The 23,255-nt window shown below is 45.5% G+C and overlaps 1 protein-coding gene across 3 annotated transcripts in view; it reads left to right on the forward strand.

Annotated features, from left to right (window-relative positions):
* TFG (trafficking from ER to golgi regulator) overlaps positions 1-23,255 on the forward strand; it is a 169,305-nt gene that overhangs the window by 130,889 nt on the left and 15,161 nt on the right. For all 3 annotated transcript variants that reach the window (XM_069204829.1, XM_069204830.1, XM_069204831.1), the window contains one exon: positions 6,382-6,474. In XM_069204829.1, the coding sequence (XP_069060930.1) occupies positions 6,382-6,474 (93 nt within the window). The remainder of the gene's footprint in view (positions 1-6,381; positions 6,475-23,255) is intronic.

Genomic DNA, 23,255 nt, shown 5'->3' on the forward strand with positions numbered 1-23,255 from the left:
ACTGAATTACCCTTGAGTTGGTGCAGATGGGTTTTTATCAGGACCTAAATATCAAATTGAGCTTTGTACCGGTATGAGCCTTCTGGGTAAAAAGTAAAATTAAGTGAAAAAGGTACATAACCAACTTCCATAACTTGCTGGCACTTGTGTAGTAAAGACCTGCTCTCACTTTGTGTGAGATGACTGTGGAAAAGACAAAACACAATCACAGTGAGTTCAGTCATCTACTTATCACATCATTGTAGTGTTCCCTCATCAAGGTAAGATACTCACTATTGTCGACAGAAGTGTGGTTTGACTTTTTTTTTGACTTTTTTACTTGTAACATTATTCTTTGAGAACCCTATAGGAGTCAGTGCATACCCATACTTATATATGTTCCAATGTTACAATAAAGTAGCCCCTTAACCACAAAGGGCCTTTGCTGGAATGTATTCTTGTTACACTCCTGCCTCTGGGGTAATGGTGAGAGACACTGGGATATATGCATTCAAACAGGATTAAAAACCATAATCATCCAAGCAACTCTCCTATTTTAGGGCTGATCTTCATAGCTATCTGGATGTTGTCCCCAAAATAGCGAGACAGTGTCAGCCTGCAATCCAGTTGATTGCCAGAGTTTCTCCTGTGCTGCAATAATGGGTTCCAGTAGAGCCCAAGTAAAGTGGTGAAGAGGTTCTGATGAAGCTGAAGAGGACAGGAGGACTTCAGCAAGGACATTAGACTTGGTTTCCTTATTTGGTAATTGCTAATCCAAGACCCCTGCAGCTTTTGGCACCGCCATATGCAGCCACTGCTTCAGGCATTTGGTGGTACGGTGGTGAAGTCCATAGGCAATATGGGGTAAGTGTTTCCACTTACAGAAGGCAATTCTTGGAAATCCAGAGGATCCTGGTCTGGGTCTCCATGGGAAGAAAACTCCAAGGGTCAGGGCCTCTTCAAAAACTTACTGGAGTCTGGTCCTGTATGCATCTCCTTCTAAAGAAGCTGGGCATTCCTGCAAGAGCAGATCTGGGGCTCTGCATCAAGCTGCGGCGCCTCTGTACCTTGAGCTGGAAGTGTTGGTGCTGGCAGGGAGGTGATGCCATCCATGGAATTGGTTGCAGTGTCATATATTGGAGTGCTGGGTCAAAGCAATGTGATGATGGTAGGAGGTCCAATGATGTGGCACCAAAGAGTTTCGTTTGAGAGGGTATGAACATCAGAAGTTGCAACAGTGGTACAGGTGGACCCAAATGGGATGCCTGACTGCATCAGACCCTTAACTAAGATAAAGTACATAACATGAAGAACACTGCAGGGTCGGAAGTACAGTGATGTCAATCTCGTGTGGTGGAGGTGCTGGCACTGAAGGCTCTGGTAAGGACCAAGTTTGTTCCGGAGCTGGGTCCAGTTGAGGATGAGAGTCCAATGGCATCAAGTCGACAAGCTCCAGTTTTGATGAAGGTCCTGTGAGACTGAGAGTGACAATGTGACTTATCTCTGGGGTGCTTCTGTCTTACCGTGCTGCTTTTTTCTTTGCAGCCGACTCTGGTGAGAGAGACCGGGAACAGTGCTGTGATAGTTTACGTCGTCCTTGGCCTTCCTTAGCCATAAGGAGCTTGGCCTCTAATGAACATCTGTCACCTGCATTGTCTGTATCCTGATTTCTTTGGAGGGTACATGATCTTGCAAGTTTGTTTTTGTGAGGATCTCCAGAGAGTAGCTCGGTATCTGCAAGGATGGTATGGAAAAAAGGGAACTGATGCCATTGCTCTAGGATAGGTGCTGCCTGATATCACTTCCATCGTCATCCAAGTCCTGCACCCTCTTTTAGTGACTTAAGAGCTGTGAAGTTTTCTGGATCCAGTGTGACACCTAGGATGCTTCTACTGATGAGGAATCTGTAGGTAGCACTATCTATCAGAATGATCTAATATGATTGTCACAGCAGTCTTGGAGAGAGAAAGCAAATGTTGGATCCGAAATAAATTTTTATTTATAACAAATGTGGCTGCATAAACACTATTCAGACTTATCCTTGAAGGTGTGCTGAAGACCAAGATAAATGAACTTCAGGGATGTAACATAATCTAAATACTGAAACCTCATAGAATGAGAGACTTTCAATGCCAACATGTTTATCAGCTAGTGCAAGACAGGTAGGGATTCTCAATGTGCTATGTTGCTTGCTTTCACTGCTTTTATATTGTTACGTTGCTTCGACTGTTCGGCAGTCTGTAATAATGGTTTTACATGTGTTCTGTACTAAAATCTGTGTTAAATAATGCCTCAAAAATAATTTTGTGAAAAGTATGTGTGCACTTGGTTGCAAGGGTACCAGGAACTCTGCAATAAATTCAGGTTTTATTAGGTGTCTAACACACATTGTGCCCAAGGAAGTTGGGAGGGATCCAAGCTCAATTACTTGTGTGTTGATCAGCTGCTAAGGTGGTCTGAATGTGCTTGCCAAGGGAGCTCTCAGGTGTGATCCGAAAAGACCTCTGCAACTTTAACACATAATGAAAGATAACATAAGATTCAGATCCCCAGCAACAATGATCTGAGATGGAGGAAGCAAGTTTAGTAAACCTTTTTGAAAATGCATCACTTGTGGTCAAGACACATGAAGGCGGATAAGGCAGCCAAATAACCTTTTATCTTTCCCAATGCTGGGCAAATGTCAGTCACCCGCACTGGAAAGGTACGACAAACTGGTTCAACCGTTCCAAATCATGCAATTGGGGAAAAAAACTGTCAGAGCGACCCTTTATCAATGTATTTTGTGGCAGGTTTGGTACAGCCAAGATGTCTGAAAATTCAGATGAGAAGGTAATACTCCAGCTTACGCTGTTGAACCACTGTGTTCAACTTTAACATTTAGGGATTGGATTGGAGGATCTGATCATTCTGCTGCTTCACCCTGAGAAGGAGAAGACTGAGCCAAATGCAGTGCACCTACAAATTGGCATACCAAACCTGTCTCTTCAGTAGAAGACTAGGTGGATATGTATATAGTATCCACTTGAACAACTGAATCTAAAGGCAGTCCCACAATTAACCTTTCTGAGGGAAGTGTATGGCACAGGACTAAGAATACTTCTTGTTCTGGAGTGTGGCAAAGACATTCCCGAAGGGACACCCCAATTTGGAGATGATCATGCCAGCTTACCTATAGAGTAAGTGCCAATTTGTTATCTTTTATGTAAATGAGACTCAAATAATTTCCTATCCTGTTGAGGGATACTGGTGGCCTAGTCTGCATTGAAGAATGCTGTATTGCTAAGCCTACCCTCACAGGTGAATGACCTCTCAGCACACGGTGCATGGCTCCTTAGCACAGAACCTTAATGGGGCTTCATCTCTGGGCCTTCATGGGTAAGTGGACCATTGGAAGCTGCAGCACATTTATGTAATGCTGCACCAATGCAGACCATAGGTCAGGCACCATACATCGACTAAATGGACGTCGCAGCTCAGCATGGAGCCCTCTGTCCCGACAATAAGCCTGCATCTGTAAAGGCCTGAAGGGATCGCCAACCGGTAGGTCTGTAGTACACATCCACCAGTGCCACTCTGGATGGATTGACTGACTTTAGGCAGAGATGAGATGCATTTTTTTTTTTAATTTTTATTTATTTTGGAACTGCTGCTTTTTCAGGCACTTATATAGGGCTGTCGTCTGCCAGCAAGTGCGTGGCACCAACAGTATACATGAGGCCAATCCGACCCAACATGCATCAACCATGCAGAACTGGAATATGTTTCTCTATCAAACATCTGACTCACCTCTTGAATATCTGCTATTTTGTCCATTGAAGCCCCCATAAAGGCCCGCCTTTACGATCCGTGCTCAAAAAATCTCATCTGGTCATGCACAGTCCAACTTGTGGAGGAGGGTCTTAGTGGAGCCCAAGATTTGGATGTTTTAGTGTGCTTAAGACATTGTTTGACCATTGCCAAGACTCTCTCCCTTCTCTAGACAGGCATCCATCCAAGAATGGGAATATATGGACTCCTGACTTTCAAAACATCACATTCTGACAGTTTTCTCCCATCTGGCAATTTTCTGGGCCCTGGAATGGGTCTCTGCCAAAGGCTCCTCAATGAAAGAGGCCTTAACTTTTTTTGTTTGCCACTTGGATGATTTCAACAAGCTTCAAGGACACAGCCAAAAATGTCTTTATTGTTTTCACGTGTGCCTGTCATATGCACCAGTGATGGTGCCTAGGTAGGTATTTACCTACTTCAGGTACACCAGGGACTGAAGCTGTGGAGCTGCAGCAATAGGAGGAGTCAGCCTTGAAACTTACAAATCCTGTATGATGAGGTTCACCTTTGGAGAGCAGTTGAGAAGATACTGGTGTAACCTGACAATGTCTAGCATGTTCTGACAGAAGTCCTCAATCTGGGTGGGATAAGCTAATGGTGCTAGGTATTATGGCTTCGTATCTTTCAGTCTGGCTTCTGGTGACCCAACCTTTCTGTTGATTCAGCCTTCTCCAGAACGCTTTCATTCAGGCCTCCTGTTCCAGTTCTCCGTCTACAGGTGTCTTCCCTACAGCCCTGTCAGATAGAAACTAAACAGTTTGAAGCAAGACTCTGCGCTAGAGTGAACCACTCCACCCTATCTCAGTCCACGCCTTCAGTCTACCCCACTCCAATCCACCCCAGCCTACCCCACACCACATCAATCTACTCCATTTCACTACAGTCTACCCCACTCCACCCTGATCTACTACACTCCAATCTATCCTAATCTACTGTGTTCCAATCAACCCACTCTACCCTACTCCACTCAGTCTAACCCCCTCCGCCTAATCCACTCCAAGCTATCCTAATCTACCCCACTCCAACCCATTATACTTACCCACCCTATTCCACTCCAATGTACCCAAATTCACTCTACCCTACCCCATTCCACTCAAATCTAGCCCATCCCACTCTGATCCAATCTACCCCACTACTTTCTACTCCCCCTCTAGTCTACTCTTGCCTACTCCACTCCTTCTAACCCACTTTACCCACTTCACCCCAAACCACTCCATTCCGATCTAACACCACCTATACCACTCTAATCTACCCCACTCCAGTCTCCATTCCACTCTACCCCAACCCACACCATTACAATCTACTCCACCCCACACCAACATAACCCAATCAGGCCCGCTCTACTGCAGTCTACTCTGCTGCACTCAATCTACCACACTCCACTCAAATGTACCCTACTCATTCCAATCTACTGCACTCAAATCCTACCAATCTACCCACTTCACACCACTCGAGTCTACCTGACTCCACCTCAATCTACCCTGCTCTACTCTACCCCACTCTACTTGAATCTACCCTATTCCACTTGAATCTAGCACTCCACCGCGATCCAGTCTACACCAATCCATCCAACCCACTTTAACCCACCACTCAATCCTCGCCACTCCACTCCACCTAACCCACTCTACCGGACTCCCAAGTCCAATACATTCCAATCTACCCCACTCCAATGCAATCCAGCCCCATCCACTCCACTCTGTTCTTATACCCCACTACATTTTACTCCAATCCACTCCACCCCACTCTAACCCACTTTACCCTCTGCAATCTAGCCCACTCCAGTCTCCATTCCACTCTATCCAACCCACTCCACTACAGTCTCCACACTATCCCAGTTCACTCTTATTCAGTCTACCCATCCCACCCCTCTCCAGTCAGCCCCAGTCTACGCCATTCTACTCCACTGCCCTCATATCTACTCTACTCTCACCCACTCCACTCCACCCCATCCCACGAACGTTAAGCCATGCCGAACAGCAGCTACACTGGTGTACAACATAGCTAAAGCACATTCGCAAAGCCAGTAGCTCATGAATAGGTGAGACCTATTGGCCTTGCCAGTGCTTGTTTTATGAATGTCAGATTTGGGGGAACAGAGGTTCAGTTTATCTCCAGGCTACATATGTTCCTCGTTTTTCAAGTCTTAAAAGGCTTGTGCAAAATAAGTCCATGTTTATTGGATTCTAGATTGGGCTACTTTCTAAACAATTCTAGAATAATCTGGAAAAACTGTGTAGATACTTGCATGTATTTGTTTTTGCCCTCCTTGCTGCCTTGATTGTTTGACCCTGGTGATGCATAAATGTTTTGTCTGTAACTTGGTTGCATGGAAAAATGCAATACCATTTGTCACAAATGTCATTTATTTTTCTTTTGTGGTTTGGTCTTGTTCCAGTTGGGGTGTTTTTAACATTTTTGACAGGACCTGATTTAATTGGATTATTTTATTGTTTTAGGATGTGCAAATGACTTAGAGTATCCTAAAATGTTTTAGTTTGCTTTACTTTTTTCAGAGTGGCATTCAATTTGGAAGAGTTCCTTATTAACGTTTTCTTTAATTTCAATTAATAGGCCAGATATATCAACAGTACCCGCAGCAGGCTGGCTATCCGCCTCAGCCACCACAGGCCCAGCCTCAGCAACAGTATGGGATTCAGTATGCTGGTAAGAATCGTATTGGGGGGGTGGGGTGGGGGGTCTATGTAATTGGAAAGTTAAGAGTAGAATCTTTTTTTTTAGGACATCCTTTTCTTTTTTCTTCAATGATATTAAATCTGCTGCAAGTTCAGCAACACTGTCTAGACCAGTGGTTCTTAAACTTTGATTTCTGTAGGCCCCCACTTAACCATTGCTTGAATCTGAAGACCCCACCCCCCCCCCCCCCCCCCCCCCCCCCCCCCCCCCCCCCCCCCCCCCCCCCCCACACACACACACACACACACACACACACACACGCCCCTGGCCTAAGGAATTTAGACGATTTAAACCGAAACAATTTACAAAAAATCAGATACAACTATTTATCAGTTTTAATGGGAAGGGTGGAGCTTTTTGTAAATTCAATGAAGGCCACCCATTGTCCATTCTATATTCTGTTTGATGTACTTCCACTTATGCCATTATTGAAACTTTCATAGATTCACATGCTTGAATCATTCCCCATTATCGAGATGGGAGTCCCCAGTACCTTAGAAAAGTAATATCCTGATATAGAACATAGTCCTTAAGCATTTCGGCTTAGTAACATATCCTAGTCATTATATCAAAAAGGACTAAACTTAAGAGTCAACTAATCGGGTGACACCACCCTGTAGAGCCCTTTTGAGAGAAGCTCCATTCCCTCCTGTCATGCTAGGGAGTCTTTACTGAACTCTGCTCAGTTTTCCTGTCAGAATTATTCATCTGACTTTTCTACAGACTTTGCTCTTTACAATTTCACAGATATACTCTGGACTTCGGCATGTCTGTGATTTAGGTGTCCAATACTGACGTTGAATGTGTTAGGCACATCTAATAAGGGGCTCTTCAGACCCTTTGGCACTTGCAGAAAGAAGAGGCTAGATATATAGATGACCCTTTATCAGAACTGCATATATTGTCTTTATCCTGCGCATAAAACTAAAGACTGCAAAGTATGTTGCACATTTTCCTCTAATCCTTTAAAGGATTGTGAAGGACGACTCCTTCTCTGGCTGCAGAAGCTCCAAACTAGAGAAAATCCTATTTCTGATGAGGAGAGTGACACCTCATTTATGCCTTCCTCCAAAACACCTCTGAAAAGAGTTAGAGATGGTTCTGCAGCACATTCCTCTCATGAACCACCAAAAACAGGTGTCCAAGCAGGCCTCTCGGGTTTCATATAAACACCGAAGCCCATCTAGGCCCCCTCCATAAAAAGTGACCTCTCGGGACAAGAGGGGAAAAAAGGGGTCCAGTTCCTCCTGCAGAATACTTCAAAAATTAACTTTGGAGCCCCCAAAACCTCCACCTCTGGTCAAACATATGTTTAATAACCCTTCATCTGCTTTGCCGACACATGGCTTGTTGTCCACATCTCCGCTGACTAAATCATCGCTGCGGCTTACCTCAACAACTCCAATTCTCTCGTGATTGAGACCAAAGCAGTCACCCACGTCGGCGCTACCATCGTCGACCACATCTACAACCTCAATGACTGTCACAGAAAATTGTATTAAAGCAGAAACTAAGTCAAAAGTTGCTCATAACAGTTATAACATCTCCTAGTAAGGTGCCTTTACTACTTTCCTATCTACTGGATGACTGCCCTGAAGAGGATAGCTTCTTTGGTGCAGCATGTAGCACTTTAGAGCTTAATGTTAAATACCAGGACAATGGACAACTGATAAGGGTGACTACTATGAGCTGGAGTGTTATGTCCCTCAGGAGCACTACAAACACCCTCCAGAATACCAAGAAGACATGGCCTATTCTCCTTCAGCACTTCTAACATACATACAATTCCTGCTATCCAATCACAGCAAAAGGTTTCCTCCAGTGTGTGCTCCTGTTCAGCACATTTCAGTGTCTGTGCCTCTTCAACCACAGATTCCTCAGCCTGCACAATTGCTGCTGCCTCCACCAGTAGTCTGTTCTCCACAAGTAGCACAATTATGAGACCCCCATCCAAGACTGCCATGATGAGTGGGATGATTACGTATTAACAACACCTTCATCGTCATCACTGCCCACAGTAGATTCCCTTCCGAGGAAATAAAAGGTTTTCACATCCTTTTACAAAGAGCAGCTGTAAGAAGTTGGCTCGGTATATACTATTTCAAAGTAAGAAATAGTGTGCACAGAGTCCAAGGGTTCCCCTTAGAGGTAAGATAGTGGCAAAAGTAGATAATTCTAATGCTCTATTTTGTGGTAGTGTGGTTGAGCAGTAGGCTTATCAGAGGGTAGTGTTAAGCATTTGTTGTACACACCCAGACAAATGAAGAACACACACTCACTCCAGGCCAATAGGTTTTATATTGAAAAATATCTTTTTTATTTTAAGAACCACAGGTTCAAGATTTACAGTTAATACTTTAAATGTAAGGTGCTTCACTTTGATCCTTTAGGAACTTTGAATGAAAACAATATGTACAGTCTTTGTAAAAATGACAATAAGCTATTTTTAAAGTGGACACAGTGCAAAAATTAACAGTTCCTGGGGGAGGTAAGTTAAGGTTAGGAAGTAAGTAAAACACTTACAAATCTCAGTTCTGGGGCATAGGCAGCCCACCATTTGGGGTTCAAGGCAACCCCAAAGTTACCACAACAGCAGCTCAGGGCTGGTCAGGTGCAGAGGTAAGAGGTGCCCAAAACACATAGGCGCCTATGGAGAACAGGGGTGCTCTGGTTCCAGTCTGCCAGCGGATAAGTACCTGTGTCCTCTGGGGGGGGAGGGCAAACCAGGGGGGTTTTGTAGAGCACTAGGGGGGACACAAGTAGGCACACAACACACCTTCAGCAGCACAGGGGCGGCCAGGTGCAGTGTGCAAAGCAGGTGTCTGGTTTTGTATAGGTTTTAATGGAGGGACCTGGGGGTCACTCTAGCGGTGCAGGCAGGCACGCGGGGGGCTTCTCGGGACAGCCACCACCTGGGCAAGGCAGAGGGTCGCCTGGGGGTCACTCCTGCGTAGAAGTTCGGTTCCTTCAGGTCCTGGGGGCTGCGGGTGCAGTGTTGGCTCCAGGCGTCAGGTCCCTTGTTACAGGCAGTCGCTGTCAGGGGGAGCCTCTGGATTCTCTCTGCAGGCATCGCTGTGGGGACTCAGGGGTGTTGTCTCTGGTTACTCACAGGCTCACAGTCTCTGGGGAGTCCTCCCTGAGGTGTTGGTTTTCTGCAGGTCGAGCCGGGGGCATCGGGTGCAGAGTGTAGAGTCTCACGCTTCCGGCGGGAAACGTGAAGTCTTTGGAAGTTGCTTCTCTGTTGCAAAGAAGTAGCTGGTTTTGAACAGGGCCGCTGTTCACTTGAGTTTCTTGGTCCTGTAGTCCAGGGCAGTCCTCTGAGGCTTCAGAGGTCGCTGGTCCTTGTCGGATGCATTGCTGGAGCAGGTTTTCGAAGTTTGAGACAGACCGGTAGGGCTGGGGCCAAATCAGTTGTCATCTTCCTCCTTCTCTGCAGGCTTGTAGGTCAGCAGTCCTTTCTTCAGGTTGCAGGAGTCTGATTTCCTGGATCTGGGGAGCCCCTAAATACTAAATTTAGGGGTGTGTTTAGGTCTGGGACTTGAGGGTGGCTACACCCTCTTTGTGCCTCCTCCCTGTGGGGAGGGGGGGCACATCCCTAATCCTATTGGGGGAATCCTCCCAACTCAAGATAGAGAATTTCTCAAGGCAGGGGGTAACCTCAGCTCAGGATACCTTAGGGGCTGTTCTGACTGGTGGGTGACTCCTCCTTGGTTTTCTCATTATCTCCTTCAGCCTTGCTGACAAAAGTGGGGGCAGTGGCCGGTGGGGCGGGCAGCTCCACTAGCTGGGATGCCCTGGGGCGCTGTAACAAAAGGGGTGAGCCTAGGAGGCTCACCGCCAGGTGTTACAGTTCCTGCAGGGGGAGGTGAGCAGCACCTCCACCCAGTACAGGCTTTGTTCCTGGCCAGAGTGACAAAGGCACTCTCCCCATGTGGCCAGCAACATGTCTGGTGTGTGGCAGGCTGGCAGAAACTGGTCAGCCTACACTAGAAGTCGGGTAGGTATTGAGGGCATCTCTTAGATGCCCTCTGGATGTATGTTACAATAAATTGCACACTGGCATGCATTTATTGTGCTGAGAAGTTTGATACTAAACTTCCCAGTTTTCAGTGTAGCCATTATGGAATTGTGGAGTTTGTGTTTGACAAACTTCCAGACCATATACTCTTAAGGCTACCCTGCACTTACAATGTCTAAGGTTTTGCTTAGACACTGTAGGGGCATAGTGCTCATGCGCGTATGCCCTCACCTGTGGTATAGTGCACCCTGCCTTAGGGCTGTAAGGCCTGCTAGAGGGGTGACTGACCTATGCCACAGGCAGTGTGAGGTTGGCATGGCACTGTGAGGGGAGTGCTATGTCTACTTAGTCATTTTCTCCCCACCAGCACACACAAGCTGTGAGGCAGTGTGCATGTGCGGAGTGAGGGGGTCCCCATGGTGGCATAAGAAATGCTGCAGCCCTTAGAGACCTTCCCTGGCATCAGGGCCCTTGGTACCAGAGGTACCAGTTACAAGGGACTTAACCGAGTGCCAGGGTTGTGCCAATTGTGGAGACAAAGGTACAGTTTAGGGAAAGAACACTGGTGCTGGGGCCTGGTTAGCGGGTCCAGCACACTTTCAAATCATAACTTGGCATCAGCAAAGGCAAAACGTTAGGGGGGTAACCATGGCAAGGAGGCATTTCCTTACAGCAGCGACATGTTTCAAGTTGCCTATGTCTGCAAATCCAAATGACTGTTTCCTTTGTGATTTTATGGAACTTTTTCCTAAGAAGAATGTCGGGCTATGCTCATTATTGATTACATTTGGGAAAAGGGCCTGGAGGTTCTACGCAATTCAGCATCAGTCTTGGCAGTATTGCCACAACTTGATTAAAACAAAAAATACAAGGCCCAGGATGATGCTCCATCCTGCCCAACAGGTCATCCCAACCAGACAGTCGGCACAATGAAGATCCAGGAATTCCTCCACACCCTTATCAGAACCTCCAAATAAGGAGGGTAGATGACTCCATAACATCAGGAAGCGTTTTTAAGCACGACGCCCTCACACAGCAGCAAACTCGCTGTTCCTACTTGCAAGATGTGATGGGCAGATGTGGTCAAATATTGCCCCATATCTGGACAAGCTCCCGGATGACATCAGAGGGGAAGCTGAGACAGTTCTGCTAGAAAGGGACTGCACATCGTTCAAGATAATAGATTGTGCCATGGTCATTGCCACCACAGGCTTCAGGCAGCTGGCTGGGTCAGCGGCATTACTCCTTTAAGGTTGGCTGAAAGTTACTACTTTCAGGCTGTCGGTCCAGACCAAAATAAGATTTACTGTATGATGAAGTTTTGTTTGGGGAAACGCATCGACAATGCTTTTCATTCAATTAAAACAGACACTAAGACAGTCATTTGTGGATTTCCAGTTAAAAAAAAAAAAGCTGCCTTTTCATGGAGCTCTAGGAAGAGGACAACCGTCCTATAGAGGGGGATACCAACATTATCGATAACCCTCATATTCCTCCACTAACCAACAATTTTGGTCCCAATAACCGGAATGGCATCCACCATCAGCAGCCTCTACCAGACATCCTCCCAGAGGTAAATCGGGATGACAAGGCAAGGATACTAGCCATCTGCTGACTTCCAGGTTCTGGCTACTAACCTCCCCTTTCCAACCACGGTAGCAGGGATAATAACCAACCAACTGCAGAGCTTGAAACTGATAACCTATCAATGGGCTCTGGTTTGCTTTGGGCACACCTTGGAATTAATCCAAACTCTTCCCCCCAACTCTACCTTGTCCTTCCCTCTAAACATCTGTGCCTTCTAAAGTGGGAAGCCAAAACCATGCTCAAAAAGGTTGCTATGGAGAGTTCCCTTGCCTCGGAAAGGAAAAGGTTTCTACTACTGTTTCTTCTTAATCCGCAAGAAGTCAAGGTAGTGTAGACTAGTCGAGAAACCTCAACAAATACTGCCAAAAAGTCAATCTGCAGGGTTACATTGCAAGATATATATCAACGCCTCAACCGAGGAGACATGTCATCTCTAGACCTTCAAGACACATAATTTCATGTCCCCGTCTATTCAAAACACAGGAAACTTCTCAGGTTCTTAGTAGCTGGCAGCAACTTTCAGTTCAGAGTGTTACCTTTTGGTCTGTTATGCCCCCCTGCATTCTTATGGAATGCGCAGCACGTGTAGCGGCTTTCCTGAGAACATCAAGTCTTCCCGTATCTCGACATCTGGTTGATAAAGGCTTCTTCCGACCAATCCACCAGAGTGCCCACCAGCACCTGTGTAAACCTATTCAACCAGCTGGCTTCGCTGTCAGTCTGGACAAATCCGTCCCAATGGATAACGTTCCTGGAAGCCCTTGTGGACACAACACTAAGCAGAGCATACCTCATGACGGCGACGCAATGGAAGCTGATGACTGGCAAGACAAGTTCAAAACGGGAAGTCACTTTCCGTTCCCCTTTACAATTCTCTCCTAGGGATGATGTCTTCCTGCATTCATATAATCTCATACAGCCGTCTGCACATGTGTCCGCTTCAAGAAGCATTGGACATCCAATTGGCGCAGGCTACAGGAAGCTTCAACATCATTAAGGTCACTAAACCTTTTGTCAAATCGCTTACCTGGTGGATTCAAACAGTAAATCTGTCAGTAGGCCTAACTGTTCTTGACTCAATCTTCAACTTTAATGAGCACAATAGATGCTTCTTTGGAGAGGGAAGGGAGGTGGTGGTGTTCTTTCCTCCAGGATCTCCAGATCAGTGGAAAATGGACTACTTCCTTTTGTGGCCTTTAACTCTAGTAGATTGATGTGAAGGCAGTACATCTTGCTTTACATTCCTTCCTTCCCTCCTGGGATCCAGAACTCCTCAGTGTTTGTAAAAACAGACAACACAACAATGATTCACTACATAAGCAAGGTGGCACCAGATCTCACCTGCTGTCCCAGGAAGCTCAACTAATCTGGAACTTGTCCATCCATCACAAAATATTTCTGATTGCACACCATGCGCCTGCAAATCAGAACGCCAATGCAGACCCCTTGAAGGTTAACATATGGATCAAATTGTCCTGTAGTGAGGCAAACCAAATCTGGAGCTTTACCTGATCTCCCCCTATCCCCCTCTAACCCCAAAAATAAACACAATAAAACCCCCAAAATGCCAGTTCTTCACAAGCTGGTAGACCCATCTAGGATCTTGGAGGAAATGCATTTTCGATTGCATGGTCCAGCATCTTTGCCTACATTTCCCTCCAGTTCCTCTCCTTCCAAACATTTTGAGGAAGATAAAAGGCCAAGCCCTGCAAAATGATACTCCTAGTCCCAGCATGGCCAGGCCAGCACTAGCTCACGGAGCTGCTCATATTGTCAGTGCAGTGTCACATTCCACTCAAACTGATCCCATAGCTGCTGAAGATGAGCCAGGGACAGGTTCTACATCCAGAGCCAAAGTCTCTTGGGTTATCAGCCTGGCTATTGAGTTCCACGAATTTGGACACCTAAACATTCCTTCGGATTGCAGGGGCATACTAGCAAGAGCAGACTGTACTAACCAGACTTACTGCTTAAAGTCTAAAATGCTGTCAGACAGCTAATGTACATCCCATGTGTTTTTCATCTGAGCAAGATTTAAAAAGGTAAAATCTCTTCAGTCAGGCTTAACTCACACCTCCCAAAAAGTGCATCTCGCAGCCATTTCTCGCTTTAGAAGGTCACCCAAAACGCCATCCCTGTGGTCTGTCTGGTTCATTAAGAAATTCTTTAAAGGATCATTCAGAATTTTCACTGGTGAGGCCCCTTCCTCCACTGTGGCAACTTAACACTGTACTTTCACAGCTAATGAAACATACTTTCGAGCCTATTCGTAAAGCGGACACAATCTCTCCTGCAAAGTACCTCTCCTCTTCCTTCTCACATTGGTAAGGAGAGTTAGCGAAATTCAAGCTTTCGCCATGCCTCCTCTTTAGGGTAGATAGGGTTATTCTATGCACAAACCCTAAATTCATCCCAGATCAATGAGCCTGTGGTTCTAAAGTAGTTTATTCCAAATCCTCAGATGTTGGCTGAACGAGCGCAGCGTATTCTGGATCTCAAGATATGCTTAAAGATTTATTTGGACCGGACTACGACTTTTTTTCGCAAATCTAACCACCACTTTGTGGTGTACAGTGCGCCTAGAAAGGGTTTCCCTCTGGCAAAACAAAGCATTGCTAGGCCGATATCTAGCGCCATTCTATTCTGACTTCAGAAGTTGGGTCAGCCTTTGAACTCAAAGGTGCATGCTCATTCCACAAGAGCCATGTCCACTTCCATGACTTTGTTTGCAGGGGTCTCGTTGCCAACCTGTAAGAGTGCTCACACCTTCACGCAACATTATAGCTTGGATTTGGAAGTCTTCAGAGATGTGGTGGCATTAGGGAAAGCAGTTCTAAGGGATCTTTTTTTAATAAAGGTGAGCTATTTCTTTCTACCTTCCATCCACTTACTCCTAGAGCACTGTTTGTTTGTGTGTATATGTATGTATGTATGTGTGTGTATATATATGTTCGGTGGCATGTGTAGCTGCAGATACACATGCTGTGCATAGTCCGCCGTCTGGTGTTGGGTCGGAGTGTTACAAGTTGTTTTTTCTTTGAAGAAGTCTTTTCGAGTCACGAGACCGAGGGACTCCTCCTTCTTTGTTTCCATTGCGCATGGGCGTCGAATCCATCTTAGATTGTTTTTATTCCGCCATCGGGTTCGGACGTGTTCCTTTTCGCTCCGTGTTTCGGGACGGAAAGATAGTCATAACTTCGGAAAACTACGTCGGTATTGTTTCGCTCGGTATCGGGTTCGATTAGAATCGACACCGAATCCTGAAGAGCTCCGGTAGCCCTTCGGGGTAATTTCGATCCCCCGTCGGGGCCTGGTCGGCCCGACCGCGTGCAACATCGACACTGATGGAACAGACCCCGTTCCGCTTCTGTCCTAAATGCCACAGTAAATATCCCTATACAGACCAACATTTGGTCTGTAACTTGTGCCTGTCACCCGAGCACAAGGAAGAAACGTGTGAGGCCTGTCGAGCGTTTCGGTCGAGAAAAACGCTCCGTGACCGAAGAGCCAGACGGTTGCAGATGGCGTCCACGCCGACAGGACAACGAGGGTTCGAGGAACAGGGAGAAGAAGAAGCCTTCTCCATCCATGAATCGGACTCGGAAGAATTTGACGTCGAAGAAACCGTGAGTAAGACGTCTAAGCACGCTCCACACGGGAAAACAGACAAAGCCCAGGGGACGCCACTGCCAACAGGCCATGGCTCAACCCATAAAGTAGGTGACCGTCCATCGGCACCGAAAAAAGGCGAACTGGTGCCGAGGTCGTCCGACTCAGGTCGAGACACAGGCACGCAGCAATCTCGGGACCGAGAAAGTGCTGCAGAAAAGGGTCGACACCGAGACAGCACCACCGAGGCTGCTCGGCACAGAGACAGCGGCACCGAAGATGGTCGACGCCGAGAAAGTTCGACACCGAAAAAGAGGAAAATCTCGTTGGAGCCGAAAACAACAAAAGACACGGTTTCGGTGCCTAAACGACCAGCAACCGAACCAACAGTCAGTTCGTACTCAGAGGAACAATCACTGTCCTCCCAAATGCGCAAACACAGGTTTGAGGAAGATTTACAAACCACAGATGTAGACCACACCCAAAAGCGGATCTTCATACAAAGTGGTACAGGGAATATCAGCACTCTTCCCCCAATCAGGAGGAAAAGGAAACTCGATTTCCAACCACAAGAAAAGACACCACAAGCAAAAGTGGTAAAGAAGGTAACTCCACCACCCTCTCCACCACCGGTAACTCATACATCACCGGCACAGACTCCGTCACATTCACCAGCTTATACCACTATGAGCCAAGATGACCAGGATGCGTGGGATCTCTGACGCCCCAGTATCAGACAATAGCCCTGAGTCGTACCCTACTAAGCCCTCACCACCTGAAGAAAGTACAGTGTATGCACAGGTGGTAGCTAGGGCAGCAGAGTTCCATAACGTGTCGTTACACTCAGAGCCTGTCGAGGATGACTTCCTTTTCAACACCCTCTCCTCCACCCATAGCAATTATCAAAGCCTTCCTATGCTCCCGGGAATGCTAAGGCACGCTAAACAGATCTTTAAAGAACCTGTCAAAAGCAGAGCAATAACTCCAAGGGTGGAGAAGAAATATAAAGCACCGCCCACAGACCCTGCTTTTATCACATCACAACTGCCACCAGATTCAGTTGTCGTAGGAGCAGCTCGTAAAAGAGCCAACTCGCACACATCAGGCGACGCACCACCTCCAGACAAGGAGAGCCGCAAATTCGACGTAGCTGGGAAAAGGGTTGCAGTACAAGCTGCAAACCAGTGGCGCATCGCTAACTCGCAGGCGCTCCTAGCGCGATATGACAGAGCCCATTGGGACGAGATGCAGCATCTCATCGAGCATCTACCCAAAGAATTCCAGAAACTGGCAAAACAAGTGGTTGAGGAGGGAGAAAATATCTCCAACAACCAAATACGTTCCTCTATGGATGCAGCGGATACAGCTGCAAGAACAATAAATACCGCGGTAACCATAAGGAGGCACGCATGGTTGCGCACATCCGGCTTCAAACCTGAGATACAACAGGCAGTGCTCAATATGCCGTTCAATGAACAACAATTGTTTGGACCCGAAGTGGACACGGCAATTGAGAAATTGAAAAAAGATACTGACACAGCTAAGGCCATGGGCGCACTCTATTCCCCGCAGGGCAGAGGCACTTTTGGCACGTTTCGCAAGACAACCTTCAGAGGGGGGTTTCGAGGTCAAACCACACAAGCTAGTACCTCGCAAACAACACCGTCTACCTACCAGGGACAGTACCAAAGGGGAGGCTTTCGGGGCCAATACAGAGGGGGACAATTCCCTAGAAACCAGGGAAAATTTCAGGGTCCCAAAACCCCGCCAACCAAACAGTGACTCACAAGTCACTCAACCCCTTCACACAACACCAGTGGGGGGAAGACTAAGCCAGTTCTACAAATTTTGGGAGGAGATAACAACAGACCCTTGGGTCTGCTAGATCTGGAAGTTCAAGCATTACTACAAAAAGGCGCAATAGAATTCGTACCAGGTCCACAAAGAAACACAGGAGTTTACTCACTGTACTTTCTAATACCAAAAAAAGACAAAACACTGAGACCAATCTTAGATCTCAGAATACTAAACACCTACATCAAATCGGAACACTTTCACATGGTCCCGCTACAGGACGTATTACCACTGTTGAGACAGCAAGACTACATGACAACCTTAGATCTAAAAGACGCGTATTTCCACATACCGATACATCCCTCGCACAGGAAATACCTAAGGTTCGTATTCAAGGGAATACATTACCAATTCAAAGTGTTGCCGTTCGGTATAACAACCGCACCGAGAGTCTTTACAAAATGTCTAGCAGTAGTAGCTGCACATATCAGAAGGCAGCAAATACACGTGTTCCCCCTACCTAGACGATTGGCTAATCAAGACCAACTCCCTAACAAGGTGTTCACACTACACAGATTGTCATACAAACCCTCTACAAACTAGGGTTCTCCATCAACTATACAAAGTCACACATTCTGCCGTGCCAAACACAGCAATACTTGGGAGCGCCAATCAACACAATAAAAGGGATAGCCACTCCAAGTCCACAAAGGGTTCAAAATTTTTACAAAGTCATACGAGCCATGTATCCAACACAAAAAATACATGCAAAGATGGTGTTAAAACTCCTAGGCATGATGTCCTCATGCATAGCCATTGTCCCAAACGCAAGATTGCGCATGAGGCCCTTACAACAGTGCCTAGCATCACAATGATCACATGCACAGGGTCAACTTCTAGATCTGGTGTTGATAGACCGCCAAACGTACATCTCGCTTCAATGGTGGAACAGTATAAATTTAAACAAAGGGCGGCCTTTCCAAGACCCAGTGCCACAATACGTGATCACTACAGATGCTTCCATGACAGGGTGGGGAGCACACCTCAATCAACACAGCATCCAAGGACAATGGGACGTACATCAAAAAAGGTTTCATATAAATCACCTCGAATTGTTAGCAGTATTCCTAGCGTTGAAAGCATTTTCAACCCATCATAATCCACAAATACATTCTTGTCAAAACAGACAACATGACAACAATGTATTATCTAAACAAACAGGGGGGAACACACTCGACACAGCTGTGTCTCCTAGCACAAAGGATATGGCAGTGGGCAATTCACAACCACATTCGCCTAATAGCACAGTTTATTCCAGGGATCCAGAATCAGCTAGCAGACAATCTCTCTCGGGATCACCAACCAGTACACGAATGGGAGATTCACCCCCAAATTCTAAACTCTTACTTCCAAATTTGGGGAGCACCTCAAATAGACCTATTTGCAACAAAAGAGAACGCAAAATGCCAAAACTTCGCATCCAGGTACCCACACCAGCAGTCTCAAGGCAATGCTCTATGGATGAATTGGTCAGGGATATTGCGTACGCTTTTCCCCCTCTCCCTCTTCTTCCATATCTAGTAAACATATTGAGTCAAAACAAACTCAAACTTATACTAATAGCACCTACATGTGCAAGACAACCTTGGTATACAACACTACTAGACCTGTCAGTAGTGCCTCATGTCAAACTACCCAACAGACCAGATCTGTTAACACAGCACAGACAACAGATCAGGCATCCAAACCCAGCATCGCTGAATCTAGCAATTTGGCTCCTGAAATCCTAGAATTTGGACACTTAAACCTCACACAAGAATGTATGGAGGTCATAAAACAAGCTAGAAGGCCATCCACTAGACACTGCTATGCAAGTAAATGGAAAAGATTTGTTTGCTACTGCCATAATAATCAGGTTCAACCATTACATGCATCTCCAACGGATGTAGTAGGATACTTACTACATTTGCAGAAATCAAATCTGGCCTTCTCTTCCATAAAGATACATCTTGCAGCAATATCTGCATACCTGCAGATTACTCATTCAACTTCACTGTTTAGAATACCTGTCATTAAAGCATTTATGGAAGGCCTAAAGAGAATTATACCACCAAGAACACCACCTGTTCCTTCATGGAACCTCAACATTGTCTTAACAAGACTCATGGGTCCACCTTTCGAACCCATGCATTCTTGCGAAATACAATACCTAACGTGGAAAGTTGCATTTCTCATTGCCATTACATCTCTAAGAAGAGTAAGTGAAATTCAGGCGTTTACTATACGGGAACCATTTATTCAAATACACAAAAATAAGGTAGTTCTAAGAACCAATCCAAAATTCTTACCAAAAGTTATCTCACCGTTCCACTTAAATCAAACAGTAGAACTACCAGTGTTCTTTCCACAGCCAGACTCAATAGCTGAAAGGGCACTTCATACATTAGACATCAAAAGAGCACTAATGTACTACATTGACAGAACAAAACCAATTAGGAAAACAAAACAACTATTTATTGCATTTCAAAAACCTCATACAGGAAACCCAATATCAAAACAAGGTATAGCCAGATGGATAGTTAAGTGCATCCAAACCTGCTACCTTAAAGCAAAGAGAGAGCTGCCTATTACACCAAAGGCACACTCGACCAGGAAGAAAGGCGCTACCATGGCCTTCCTAGGAAATATTCCAATGAACAAAATATGTAAGGCAGCAACATGGTCTACGACTCACACATTTACTAAGCACTACTGTGTAGACGTGCTATCTGCACAACAAGCCACAGTAGGTCAAGCTGTACTAAGAACTTTATTTCAAACTACTTCCACTCCTACAGGCTGAACCACCGCTTTTGGGGAGATAACTGCTTAATAGTCTATGCACAGCATGTGTATCTGCAGCTACACATGCCATCAAACGGAAAATGTCACTTACCCAGTGTACATCTGTTCGTGGCATTAGTCGCTGCAGATTCACATGCGCCCACCCGCCTCCCCGGGAGCCTGTAGCCGTTTGGAAGTAATCTCCAACATTTGTACATTTGTAAATATATTACTTTAACCTTTATTTTGTACATACTTATTCATTCCATTGCATGGGCACTATTACTAACATACACAACTCCTACCTCACCCTCTGCGGGGAAAACAATCTAAGATGGAGTCGACGCCCATGCAAAATGGAAACAAAGAAGGAGGAGTCCCTCGGTCTCGTGACTCAGACTTCTTCGAAGAAAATCAACTTGTAACACTCCGACCCAACACCAGACGGCGGACTATGCACAGCATGTGAATCTATATATATAATATACACACGTGTCTTTTCCACTAGATGTTGTATTTATGGAAAATGTGCTGGTTACTGCTTTGTACTCTGACTCAAGCAGGTGAATCTAAGAAATGTCTAATACTGGAGTTAAAAAATAAATGAATAAGGTACTTACCTGTAAATGTAATTCTCTGGTATTGGAATCAGGTAAGTAACTTATTTTCTTCTCCCGCAAATCAACCCGAGGATTCCAACTTACCTTTTAACTTTTTAAAATGTAAAATCCCTTCACACGTTTAAAGGATTTTCAGTTTTACATTGTTGCTTCTGTATTCATATGCTTTTTTAAAAAAAAAATTCCTTTGCGCACACACAAAAACCTGAACTTGACTGTGCCACGTCATGTGTGCCAACATCAGTACCCTTTTTTTTGGGGGGGGGGGGGGGTCCATCAGGCGATCCTTTCCTACACTTACTTGGTACTGTTCCAAACGTCTGGCTTTCAGATCTTGAATCTAAGCATGTTTCGAAGTTATGCATTGTTTTTTTTATTTTTTTTTATTAGTTTTTGAAGTGGTTTTTTTTTTTTTTTTTTCTCCTGTCATGCATTTGTAGGCCACAAGGGAGCCTTTTTAATCATTAAGCCTAAAAAGGAGTCTGATAGCACTTCAAGTCACACGTTTAGGCCCCCTTCGGGTTGCTGGTCTGTTCCCACCCAAAGTCCTGATTCAGATCCACATCTCCACCCTTGTGTTAGGCGAAGGACAAGTTCTGACAAACAAGTTTGGATGGGAGACTTCTATCCTTAAATCCTATCCACCCCAAAATCAATCCGTCCACCGATTTGCAGTTGTCACTCTAAGGGTGACACTCTATGGGGATTATCAGATTCTGAGGTCATTCTGCAGTTGGAGCGATGCACCCTAGTTCCCTGGGACATCTGACTTCAGCAGGTGAATACCTTCAAAGGGCAATGCTGTAAAGATTCTGGACCATTCCTGGTCCCAGTACAGCAGCACCATCAAGCCACAGAGATTTGCTAAAGTCCCCTTCGACTTTCAGTGGCGGATACTTCCCTGAGACCTACCCTGGTTGGCCACAGTCTGGACTTTGATTTGTGCCAGGCCATGCTTCCACTCCTGTGCAAAGGCCATGCTGGTTCCACAGTTGCTGGCTTTCGAGATGCTGGTTCAACATCTGACCTCAACACTGATATTGGATCCAGAGCACATTTTGTCTTACAATGAAATCACCAAGGCTCGCAATTAGTGCTTCAGGATCCTCCAGTAATACCTTTGCCTTGCCGCTGATATTTTCAGCATCTTGAGTCTTTATTCTTCACTGACTCAGAAGTACAGCAGATTCTTAAAACTAATGGAGACTCATAAATTTTGCAAGTGTTCCTCAAGGCGGAGTTTCATAAGGAGCTTTTACTTTGTATCTGCTGCACTGTTGGTTCACTTTGATAGAGGCTCCTGCTGTGGCCTCTGTCTTTTCTTGTGGTCCTCCTGGCCCTTGCCTTTCGGCGCATCTCTATGGGTGTGTAGAGTGGTCGAGATCAGCAGTTGCCCCCTTCCTGAACAGAAAAACCCACTTGAAAATTGGTCCAAGGAGAAGAGCAGCTCCACACACTGGGAAGTGTCTGTAGGTGTTTTTATTCTTTTAAATGGATTAAAGCTTTTCAGTGGAGCTTACACACTGTATACTTAAAGCCTTAGAAAGCAGTTGTAAGGGAACTGGCGTTTTGTACGTTTGCCTGTCTTTTTGCCCCCATTTTGACTACTAGATACTGGTGTAAGGGCTTTGAAATGCCCCGAGCCCTGCTGAACAGGAGTCTGCATGTGCTATGACCCTTAAAATGGTACATGTTAGATTGGCTTGTCCCCCAATTGGCAAAGCCTAGCTTACTTGTAAGTGCCTAGTATATGGTACCAAGGTAATCGGGGCCTGTAAGTTAGTGTCTCTCGTGGACTTTAGCACAAATTGTGCCTCACATATGACAAGGTAATACATGGCTCTCTTTCTGCCTATGCAGAATGGAAGAGCATTTTAGAACTGCTAACTTGACTTTGCCATTTAAAGTAATGGTGTAGGAAGTTGGCTCTGTATGTGCTATTTCAAAGTAAGGAATAGCATGCACAGAGTCCAAGGGTTCCCAATAGGTTTTGTTATAGAAAAATATATTTTCTTAGTTTATTTTAAGAACTACAGGTTCAAATTCTACATGTAATATCTCATTTGAAAGGTATTGCAGGTAAGTACTTTAGGAACTTTGAATCATTTCATTAGCATGTATACTTTTTACATAAAACACAATAAGCTGTTTTAAAAGTGGACACTTAGTGCAATTTTCACAGTTCCTGTGGGAGGTAAGTTATTGTTAGTTTTATCAGGTAAGTAAATCACTTACAAGTCTCAGGTTTGGGTCCAAGGTAGCCCACCGTTGGGGGTTCAGAGCAACCCCAAAGTTACCAC

The sequence above is a fragment of the Pleurodeles waltl genome, chromosome 8 (genome assembly GCF_031143425.1).
Source record: "Pleurodeles waltl isolate 20211129_DDA chromosome 8, aPleWal1.hap1.20221129, whole genome shotgun sequence".
Lineage (NCBI taxonomy): Eukaryota > Metazoa > Chordata > Amphibia > Caudata > Salamandridae > Pleurodeles > Pleurodeles waltl.